Genomic DNA, 12415 nt, shown 5'->3' with positions numbered 1-12415 from the left:
GATAGCCTTCACCTTCGACGTAAAACATGGCGGGTAAAGACACGGTATGTTTTGGTGTGTGAATTTAACATGAATGTCAATTGAATGTTGAGCTTCAACTAAATATTTCTGGATGCATGAAATAAGAAAACCATATATAATGTAACTTTTGAACCGACTTTGTTATTGCAGGGTATTAAGTTGGAGATTGTTTCCAAGTTATGGCCTATCCCCAAACGTGCTGAGTGCGAATCACCCAAGAAGGTTGTAAACTCACCACAAACTGCATGCAATAACAAGCTTTCCCCCTTATGCGACCGCTTGCGATCCCTCTCCCTCACCCTCTTGCAATGACCCTCGTGTTCCCTCTCTTCACTGCACATGCAATGTTTTTATCCGTGATCAATATTTCAGTGTCTGTCTTGTGTGACCTTTACGGGTTTTTCATGTGTCAAATGAACTTGACTTACTTAGAGTGTGTACCCTTCATTCATTACTGGTGTCATGCGTGTACGCACTAGTTACAGACTTTAAAGCAGGGCAGTACAATACGGTTACTGATTTAGAACTAACCACCGGATACAGATTCACACTGTAAGCAATATTTGCCATACTGGAGAAAGTTATAGACAATTCATTGGAGTTTAGATCGTGTCTACTGCACAAATCTATTTTGGAAGTATATTCCTGTTGATATGATTAGCCACAACTTGTGTTCAAACGTAGATAACCAAAGGTGTTCAACATTATATTCTCAGTTAGTAATTACTTTTTTATGAGTAATATCTTTTTTATATGTTTGATATTCAACTCACACATGACTTAGTTCTTGTTTAGAATAGAAGTATATAGACTAGGGGAGATTGGAGATACATATTCTGACTGTATTGTACCCATACTGCCCACTGGCCAAACTATGTGTTATACATTGTCTGAACCTATTCAATTCTGTTTCATGACAGGCAATATGTTACATCTCAGATGATTTTAAAGGCAGAAATTTCATTTGTTATGACCACTGTAACCCATCTTTCGGACAATTGAACCAGGGATGGTTACACTGAGACAAAATTACATTTCTGCAAGAAACAAAATTTTAGAATCTGAATAATGTAATCATCAGGACTGATGGATTTTTACTCTATATGATATATATTTATAAACATTTTTAGCTTATGCAGTAAAAGTTCATTCACTATTTTTGAAGTGTCTCCAGACAAATCAGTGTTTCAAATGAAGTATCTGCGTCAGGGGGCATTTGTTCTAGCTCTTAGTATGCTGCATGTTTAAAGATTAAAATATCCCACTGTCTGATAGTGTAGTAGCAAGGATAACCACAGTGACCCCCACTTCATTTTATACACTGCAAGTTAGCAGATAATTTGGCGGGTGGACAGATCAACTTCATAATCTTTGTCAGTTTGTGTCATGTCATGTGCTTACGTCCTGCATGTCCGAGGTAGCTGCTGAATATCTCTGGTCAGTATTCAGCATTTGCATGATGTTTTTGTCAATTGTTGTGTTTTGTCTTGTGTGTTCTTGTGATGTTCCTGAACAGCATTATCTCGAATGAGATAAAATATGACTCAACTTCAGTTAGCCTGTTCAGCTTGCTGTAAATATGTCTGAATATTGTTTCAATATTTGTAAATGCTAAATGACTAAAAGGTTTTTGGAAAAGGTTGTTCTCAAGATTTCAACTATAGTAGTCATTATCTTCAATCCCAGCAAAAATCGTTTGAGTCTACACCTCTGAACTTATGTCTTAGCATCGCTTTAATTCATGTCAACACTACCATATGCTTTCTCATTCATTTTAACTCCTTCTGAAGGTCCAGGTTATAGCTGATCTTCAACAACTGATGCTTCTCAAAAGAGGCAACTATCATGATCATGTGGTCTGTCTTGTTAACATAGTTCTATGCTCATGATGTTAATCACTGGATTGTCTGGTCCAGACGCAGTTATTTACAGGCCGTCATAATATAGCTGGAATATTGCTGAGAACAGCTTAAATAGAACGAGAACATTCTGTATTGTACAGTGTTTAACACAACTGCTGTTTGGACCCGATGTTTGTGGCAGTGTTTCTTGAGTTTGTAGGTCAAACTGGCTACCATAAACTTTAGATATGTCTGCTTTTTTTTAAATGTTTAATGTTAGGTTTTTCACACATTTCCAGCTATGATAAAACAGTAGGGTCACAAATAAAACAGTAGGTAAGATAGTTACCTGAAATACAGATATGCTTATTATCAAAACTAGAAGCAAACATAACAATTGTGCAATATTTCAGATCAGTTTGGTGGTCATATTCACCTTTTTGATAGATACCAACATATCCCAACTGTGTTAGTAAATAGATGCTGATGATGTAAATCATTAGATTGTCTGGTCCTTGTTTGATTGTTGAAATGTGTCATTATCAGATGCCAACAATAGTTCTCAAATGGGAAATAATGATTCATGTTCATATGGTTTCAGTAAGAGACGATATGAGAGTGGAAACTTGGCATTTTGCCATTTACATCTGCAAATGTTTGCTGCCTTATTAAAATTGCTGCCTATTTTACAATTCATGTTTTTGACATGATTGAATGTCATATTTATACTCAGGTGTCATCGTTCATGATAATTTAGAATTTGATATGAATATCCTGTGGTAAGCATTGTTTTATACGCAGAGATTAAGATTACAATCATTGTTATATGGGTATTTACATAGTTGCAATAGTCCATCCTATGTACATGCATGCTCAAAGCGCTATGTTTTTCCCTTGATCTTTAGATGTCAATCAAAACAGCCCATTATATGGTTTCAGTCTCAACTCCCTGACGATCATACAACTTGCACAGCCACTAGGCAAAGCATGTTAATATGTCAATCCCATCCTTTCAAAGTACCCATTCATAACTATGTGAACTGGGACACATAGTCACAGTACTTTCTCCAAGTCCATACTGCACATTTGTTGTACCTGCAACAAGGTGTTTGCACATATTCATATGGTCACCATCTGGCAACGGATTTGTGGCTTCTTTAACTGCACAGGGTCGTGTACTGTTCCATAGGGATTGTGACAGTACTGAAAAAGTCTGCACACAAAGTTGACTTCCAAGGCTTTTGCACTCAGTCACTGGTGCGCTTGATCCTGGCACCTTAAACTCACTGGATTACTGACCTGGCACGTTAGACAACTCACCTACCACAATGTGTCAATCTCTTATAAGTCTTGATGCCTATTGGCAAAAAATAGGAAACGATAACAAGTCATCAGTCGATGTGTCGTTATTCAGTGAAACAAGAACAAAACATATTTCTTGACATTATTTGACCTTACAAACAGTTAAATTTAACTTAACATAACCATTGAATACTTTACTGCCAAATTAAATTTTTAACATTATAGTCTGTTGTCCTGCCTGTCTTGGGTGCATTCTGTTTTCCATACCTTGTTTTGATGAAGAACACACACGTTTTGCAGAAACACTCATTTTTAACATATTGATGAAAATATTATTCCAGTATTTGCAAGTAATGAATTGAAATTCTATTTATAAACATAGTTAGAGATGGCTCCATACACAGCATGCACACATGAATAGTAGTATCCGTATTAATGATCATTTGCAGATATGTGAAAATGTTGAATATTGTTTGACTATCGTGACTATCAAGTAAATACTGTATACTGTATTCATGTTTCAGGTTTGAATTGAATGATGTTTGCCATTATTGAAATCATATACCTTGTCAGCTTTAAACATGGTAAAGGAGTGAAGCATGAAGTGCCAAAATAATTAATTATAATATATATTTGTGTTCAAAACTGTGGACATTTTAGGACATCCCTTTTATCACTTTGTCCTAATTAGTAAGAGTGGATTAAGCCCATGGCATTGTGCTTTGTCCTCCTATTTGTTTAAACTTTCACTTCAGTCTTATATGTTTTATTTGATACTTTGTGTCTAGAACCTCAAGGTCAGTAGGGTAGCTCAGTGATTAAAGCATTCGCTTGTCATGTCAATTGCTAAAAACAGTGTCAAACCTAACTCGAAGTCACTTAACGCCACTGAATGTGGTGAAGGTAAAACTTTCTATGAATAACCCCAGCCGTTAGAAAAATATGCACATTTTCTGATTCATTTAGAATGGCTGCTTTTGCAACCTTATTGAAAAGGATATTTTGGCCAGTTTCTCGGCCATTCATCTGTTGTTCTTATGAAATGTGATATCAAGTAATTATGTAAATTGTTTTATGAGACATAAGATACTTAATGTGTATTAAATAGCTCAACTTCAACATGTATCTTGGGCTGCTAACAATGCCATGTTTATCATCATGATTTTGGTCCTCTGATTAGATTTTTTAGACACTAATCAGTGATAGTGTTACTTGAAAAGAGATTTTGTATTGGCTTGCATGCACATTCTTCTGAAACCTTTGTGAATCCCTCTTATCTGTTGTTAAAGTAAAATTCCGAAAAGTTATACCTGCCATCCCTTTGACTTCCAAAAAAGTTAAAACAGTAATTTGTTTTCTTGTGTTTCCCCACTTAAAATCTTTTAATGAACATTCAATCCAGATGTTCATAAACCACACACTCCCACCGTACACCACCACCAAATGAGCTCTGCTGATTCAGCAGATAATTACTCCATCAGACCATACTCCTCTATTCATACAGCCAGTATCATATATTTACGAAATGTTACATAGCATGGGTACGCTGTTTGCTGTCTATGAATAGTAATTGCCAGCGAAAAAGTCCTGACACCAATGTTGCTAAGAAACAGGAGGTTCATAGATTTATTTTATGGTTCAGTGACCAGGAGCGAGGCTGCCTGTGGACAGTTTTTTATTCACATAGCCTGTGAACTGATTATAAAATATACATCTGGTATTAGCTGATCGTGGGCCCAAGTCTATGGTATTGTATTGGAATTCTTCGAAATCAAACAATTAATGATTATTAGTTTATTACTAACGAGTAGTAATCAAGAAATTGGTTAGAATGATTTTTCAAAGATACATGGTGTTGAAATTTTGTAGGCATTGTGATGTCATGGTCACAGTTAACTGTTTTAGTTTCGTCTGAAAATGGAGCCAGAACAGGCCCTGAAACATTGTATCAATGAATAAAAGAAGATGAAATCCAGAAAGTCCTTTATTTTCATCAAGCAGCATCTCCCCAAATGCCAATCAAACATCCAGGATACTATTTCAGAAATTATGGGGTATGCTATTTAAGTCAATATTTTGACTGTATGATAAATCCAGTTCCTATGATGTACAGTTCGTATCCTTTGGGAGGTCAAAGTTAGTTTGTTTAATGTCATGCTCAGCAATATTCCCGCAGTTCTTCATGTCTTCAGTTACAACAAATCAACTATTTCTATTTGAAAAATTCTATAGAATGTTTGAAATTCCAAAAAATGTTTTTGTTTCCATGTGTTTTTGGTCAGAGTGTGCAGAAATTCAGAGTGTGAAAATATTAAGACAAAAGATATAATGGGGTTAATTTGTGTCTATTTTTATGGTTGTCATGGTAACAATTTGTTTGTCTTTATTTTTTTAATCAATAACTTATGAAATAATACTTTTATTTGTATAAATACATTGAGTTCGACATGTAAAGTGAATGTTGTTTTGTATTTTATCATTTTGATCTGTGGGTGTGTGGAAAATAGGGTGTTGAGTAATATGTAAAACAGGACAGTATACATTTAACTTAATGATCATTATTTTAATGTTATTTCTATTGTCTGTTTGGCTGCTTCTTATGGGTGATGAAGAATAATGTAAGTCTATCTAATGAGTGGTTTACCTAAAGTCATGTGTATATGTGTTTAGTTTCTTGTGTTATATGTGCACGTGGCTTATCTCAATTTGCCTTTTCTTGTACACCTATCAAGAATATTCAAGGAATTTGATTTGTCTAAAACTTAAAGGCACATGGTTTTCTCAAAATACATAATGCATTTCTCTCAATACCAAGTATCAGCCCTAAGGGAAGGATTACCATATAATTTATTTAAAAAAAAATATTTATGTATTTAGAGTACTATGTCATGTTAAAAAGTTCAAATGAATGAATGGAATGTTGCATCAGATTTCACACCTGCTACTGCCCAAATATTATGTCAAGCAAACCCCATGGAGTTATGTCCCTTTGAGTGCCCCTTATAAATGTTCTGTACACAACATATGATCTGAAACCTAACACTGACAACACCACCTGCAACAATTTGCTATTTAAACAATTGTTTGCATTCCATATTTGGCATGTGTTCTCTGTTTGGAAACTGTTCACCTTGAAATGTCAATTATCAATTTCAGGCAACCTCTAAGGGATAATAAGTCTTTTATTGCATTAACAGGAAGCTAAAGTGAGTTCATATGCCCAATATATGAAATATGGTTCAAAATATTGTTGAAAATGTGTGACCTTGTGCCTTTAAGTTATCCAGGTTAGCAGGATGTTTCCAACATAAGAAGTTCAGGGGTATATAGTTATATCAAGAATTTCCATTCATTCGTCTTTTTAATAACGTATTTGGTCCACCATTAACTTAAAACTATTGATTAGATTGTTCTCAAACTAGGGACCACCTTTTTTGTCCAGATGAGAGGGTTTGTGCAAAATGTGATCATGACATTGTAAATCTTTTTAAGAATTAATGGAATTTAAAGATTTGAACTTGGAAACTTGCTCAGATAATACTTTGGAAATCCATTGGTTTTTAGTCTAAAGGAAAAAATGCAGTGCCAAATTTTATTATGATGGTTTAATTTTATGAAATAAAATGTTTGTTGCAACGAAAATATTTGACTGGTACATTAGCAGTGATTAGGTTTTGTTGTGAATAATTAGCTCAGGGACATTAGGCTTGGTTGATATTTAACCCTGACTAAGTTGAGTCAAGCACCTTCAGCTCATTATCGTTACAGGTTACAGGTTTGCACAGTAGCTAGATTATGTTAAGGTTTTTCAGTTTCATCTTGTCATGCTGAGTATGTATAGAGCTGAACTGGAGCATGTATGGAATGCTTTCTGCTGCATATGATGTTTCTAAAATTACACGTCAGATACCCCATGTACAGTACGAGCCTGGTGATTTTATGTAATCTGTGATGAAATTTTGTAAGACACGTGTTCACTATGTAGAACAGCTTGTGTGGAACATGTATGATATACTCTCTATAAAATATTATTTGTCCCCATTTACATGCCTCAGACTCCAAATAGAGCATGAGTCTGGTGGTCTGTAATAAACCAGTTACATGTTGTAAGTGTTTGTAATGACAAGTTTTAACAATATTCACTTAAAAATGCCATTTTCGTAGTACATGTCAAAGTGTATTGGAGAGCTCTAATTGCTGAATGTTACAACCTTTATTAGAATTGCTTTGTGTATGAGAATGAAGGCGGTAAGCATAGAAAGTACTTATTTTCTGATTATGAATTATTTGACACAATTATCGGTTCCAAATAAAAAATAATGAACACTTATCAACTGTTTCACTTTCAACTGATAATGTTCAACTGATAACGTCAGATACGTTCATCATCAGAAAATACTTACTATGCCTGTCATCTACATTTTCATACACACAGCAAAGATGTATTAGAGTTGTAACAAAAATAAAGCTTACCATGGAAACAATCAACAGATATAAATTATTCGAAGCCAGTGTTATGCTTGCAAATCATTCCTGGATGTTTGGTAACATTTAACCTGTATTATGCTGATCAAGTACATCCTTGGCAACAGCTGCATTCGTTCAATAAAGGAAAGCATTATTGTGAAACATGGTAAATATATCATTGTTTATATCATGTGTCCATATTTCTATGACATATACATTATTATCAGTGGTATAACTTGCAATAGTGAAGTGCATGTATCACTGTCTCTGAAGGTCATTCATTGAAGTCCAGATTATCTGTGAACCTGTGAAAATCAGGGATAGGATAGGCCTTCAGCAACCCATGCTTGCCACCAAAGGTGACTATGCTTGTTGTAAGAGAGCACTAACGGGATTGGGTGTTCCGTCTCACATGTAATTGGTTCCCAATTGCTCAGATTGATCCTCATGCTGTTGATCACTGGATTGTTAGGTCAAAACTTGATCATTTACAGACCTCCGTCATATTGCTGGAATATTGCTGAGTGAAACTAAACACAAACTCACTCACTCATCTAATTATCTGAATATCACTGTGACATATGTATGTCATACATATATATGCATATCCACTTTATGTATGCACTCTGATCTCGAATGGACCAATGAGTCATTGTGGAGACTTATAATAATAATAATTCATTTATATACTGCCAGCTGGCATTTCGAATTGGTTAATATCTCACAATAGATGATTGGTTCATTACAAATGAGTCATTGACAACTATTGCTTAGCATCATTTATCAAATTCTCATGATAATCTTTGTTAATGCATAAAATAGATAGAAAAAAACGTAGTCCTTTCAGGTTTTTTTGGTGTTTTTTTCTTTTTTTCAAATTGCTCAAAATGCATTTGCAAATTTCACATCTTAAAGGGTGTTTAGTACGCTAGGAACGTAAATTTCCGATAGACAAATTCAATCAGTCTTGGAAGGAACCTGTAGTGCTTATGCAGTGTAACAGACAAAACCAACCTGGTGAAAAATGTTAATTCAAACCAGTGTTCGTTTGTGATTGATTATGAAAAAACACGATTCATTGCTTGGTCATTTAGTCATTGTGACCAATCTTGGAATATTTCAATTAACTAGACCCCCACTTTTGCCAGCAAATGTGAAACATTATCTAGCTCTAGTATCCTTCTGACAAGTTGCTCTCTGAGCACATGATAGTAATTACCATGACAACACAGGCTGCTTGTGAGGTGGTTGAATGTCAATAGTCAAATGACTTATCTCACTGGGTACCCATTTTGTGTTGGGTGAACATGGATGCCAACCTCATATCATAGTCGCTACAAATTTTAGTCTCAGGATACACCAATACGATTGCCTTAGAAATTCAACAAAATTTGAAGGAAATTCAATAGAATTTGGATATGTAGACAAAAACATATTTTTGTCGATGGAACACATATTTACCAAAAAGAGACATAAAGAAGAAATGTAATACTGATAATTTCAAAACTGCTTTTGGGGGGTATATGAATTTAATGCTTCACTTCTGATCATTATCATCCGTGAATTTATTTGACTGCTAATTTTATGGTCAAACTGCTAATTTAAATTTTAAACTACTATTTGCAACGCTTACAGGTTGGCATACCTTGTGAACAGAGGCACATGTGCGTCGTTGGCAGGACTGAAGTCCTAGAAACTCGCAGGAGAAATACCAAACATGATTTCAGAATAGGTCTTTGGTAGCCAGTTTTTTGAAAGAGGTAGAAAGCATCCTCACTCACTCAGTCAATGATCAAGTGAAAGGGAGTGCAACTTGGCGTACGACTAGTCCCAACATTGCAGTTGTGCAAACTTATGCTAGTAATCTGTAATTTGGCTTCACGCTGAAACTGGGGATGGGTGTGTAGCCTGGTTATGAAAGCATTTACTTGTCATTTTGGTTCGATTTCCCATATGAGTGCAATGTGAAACTCATTTCTGGGGTACCCTGCGTGGTATTGCAAGAATATTACTAAAAGTGGCATAAAACTAAACTCACCTATGCCCTCATACAATATGCATACAGTGCGAGCTATGTATATTGCATGTATTACCTGTCTGCACCTGCTGTTAGTATGAGCTCTTCAAAGTGCATCACTGTCGGTTATAAACATCAAGTCTAATGCCACAGCTGGGTTTTGGTTGTTAATCTTCAAAATGTGGTCAAGTATGGAGGTAAGTGTATTTCGGCCTGAACAGAGCCTGGGAGGGTGATGTGTATTATTTTCATGCCTCAGGGATGATGTGTTGTCTCTTGAATCAGACTTGGTCCTGAGTTGTGGTCCTCCGGAGTGTATGTTCAAATGATTATATTATTGATATATTTGTTTATGGATTTAGTCATGCTTGCCATAGAAGGCGACTCAGCTTGTCGTAAGAGGCGACTAACGGGATCGGGTGGTCAGGCTCGCTGACTTCGTGGACACATGTCATTGGTTCCCAATTGCGCAGATCGATGCTCATGTTGTTGATCACTGGATTGTCTGGTCCAGACTCGATTATTTACAGACCGCCACCATATAGCTGGAATATTGCTGAGTGCGGCGTAAAACTCAACTCACTCACTCACTCACTTATGGATTTAGTCTGTTTGGGTTCAGATGTGAACGATGAATGATTTAATCATCTCAGAACTGGGATAAGGACACATGTTCATGAAACATCTGTACTTAACAGTTGTGACAAATGGCTGTTGAAACAGCACTACCATACATTCAGGTACAACTCAGCACAGCCAGGTGAGATGACCCCCAGCTCGTCAGGTTCTGTTCCACTCATGAAGGTCCGAGGTAGAACAGACCTTCACCAACCCATGCTTGCTATGAAAGGCAACTGTGCTTGTCATAAGAGATGACTAATGGGATCGGCTGGTCAAACTCACTGACTTTGTTGACAGATGTTTTCGAATTGCAGAGATTGATGCTTATGTTGTTGATCACTGGATTGTTGACGTAAGACTCGACTCACTCACTCACTCGCACAGGTTGTTTCGTCAGCCATTTGTCAACCCCCAGTGTGAAGCATGAAAACAACACAGAATTGCGTGATGGTTTCTTAAACCACTCTTTCTGCAGTTGATCGTGTTATGTCAGATTTTATATTTAGCAGTATTTATGAAGTATATAACTTTATCTTTAATTTTTGTGTAATATAACTTGCAGTGAACAATTTTCTTTTCCTGTCCTTTATTGTTGTCAAATACATTTGGGGAGAAAATACTGGAATTGTAATTGAGTTTAACTGGGTACGTGTGATACTAATCTTTTGGCGATAAGTGTTCACCATCCAGTACACATTTGATATCAAATAGCACCACTGTTAAATTTTATGTATTATTATTTTGATCAAGAATAGCTTCAAACATATTTATTTTTGCGACATTATGTTTCAAAGATTGTATCAGGGTTGTACTTTGTCTTTAGTAACTGATGCGTGTTGTAAGAGGTAACTACTGGGATCTGGTACATAGGCTTGCTGACTTTGTTGACACAGGTCATTGTATCCCAGTTGTGATATTTATGTAAGAAGAAATGCCTACCACTGTGAGCAATAGGATTTTCAGGCTCACTAACTTTGTTGACACATCTAATTGATTCCCAGTTTTAGAACAATGCTCATGCTGTTGATGACTGCATTGTCTGGTTATTTACAGCCTGCTGCCATGGTGCTAGAATCTTACTTAGTGCAGCGTTAAACATCAAACCAAATCAATCCACAGCTCTGCATGACTGAAAGTTGGGAAAAAAAATCGTCACAGAATTTCGTGAAGTGAAACGAGCCTGCCACTATATTCAGAACACAATAAACAGCTCATTTTTAAAAAAACCCAGTGCATTGAAATTTGGCCAAACAATCATTAGTATTTCGGTCATCTCATGCAATATAGAGAACTATTTTTCATGATTCAGTAATTTTCACGAACAGCATGATAATTTAATTGTGCGAAATACTGCTAGCAATACATATCGACCTCGCAAAACCTGTTCTGCACTGTTGTATTTTGATGGAGGAAAATGTAGCGATGCAAGTTGAGGTAGACTAGACCATCATCACACCTACAGGGATAAACCAAGGACATTTTTGGGTGGGTCAAGGCCCCAATGTTGTTAAATTTGGGAGTTCACCATTGCTTGATAGATGGGTCCAGGTGCACCACTGGGTTGAATTTAGATGGGTCCTTTTACATTGGGTGTTTGAACTTTTCAGGTAAATGTATTTAGTTAATTTGTATGTTTAAAAACTAATTCATTAAGCTCTGAAATGCTCTTTTTCTGAGACATGATCATTCACGATCTTGAAAAAGAAACAAAAACGGAAGTTACCAAATGAAAGAATTTTAGAAACACATGCTTTCATTGGCTGAACTACAACAGCCAGCCAAAGATAATATTGCCTGTGAATTAAAACTGGTTCATTTATAGTCATTTGTACGATTGCAGCAATGGATAACAGTATTTACTGCGTTGTACTTACACTTTTTTGATGCAGCATTTTCAAATATTTTGTGTCCACAAGATGCAACACAAATTTCCGTCAGGGGCAGTTCATAGTTTCATGCGGAAATGCCCCAGAAATTCATCGTAGGTTTATCCCTGCATTTACTTGTACAGCTGTGTTCTCTCTCAAGTCATCAGATGGCAAATTAAGTGTTATGTTAGATGCCTGTAATTATGATTTCATCCACTTTTTGACTCACCCTGAAATATCTTCTCATGTTCATCCTCACTGATGAAGCAGAATTGGGC

At 36.0% G+C, this 12415-nt stretch overlaps 1 protein-coding gene across 1 annotated transcript in view; it reads left to right on the top strand.

Annotated features, from left to right (window-relative positions):
- The first annotated feature begins 1 nt into the window (after position 1).
- Positions 2-12415, top strand: part of LOC137299162 (electrogenic aspartate/glutamate antiporter SLC25A13, mitochondrial-like) — a 38453-nt gene continuing 26039 nt past the window's right edge. Inside the window, exons 1-2 of the mRNA XM_067831714.1 lie at positions 2-44; positions 172-243. Coding sequence (XP_067687815.1) covers positions 27-44; positions 172-243 — 90 coding nt within the window. The 5' untranslated portion in view covers positions 2-26. The remainder of the gene's footprint in view (positions 45-171; positions 244-12415) is intronic.

Source organism: Haliotis asinina, chromosome 10 (genome assembly GCF_037392515.1).
Source record: "Haliotis asinina isolate JCU_RB_2024 chromosome 10, JCU_Hal_asi_v2, whole genome shotgun sequence".
Taxonomy (NCBI): domain Eukaryota; kingdom Metazoa; phylum Mollusca; class Gastropoda; order Lepetellida; family Haliotidae; genus Haliotis; species Haliotis asinina.
This window is presented reverse-complemented; position numbering and strand designations above follow the sequence as displayed.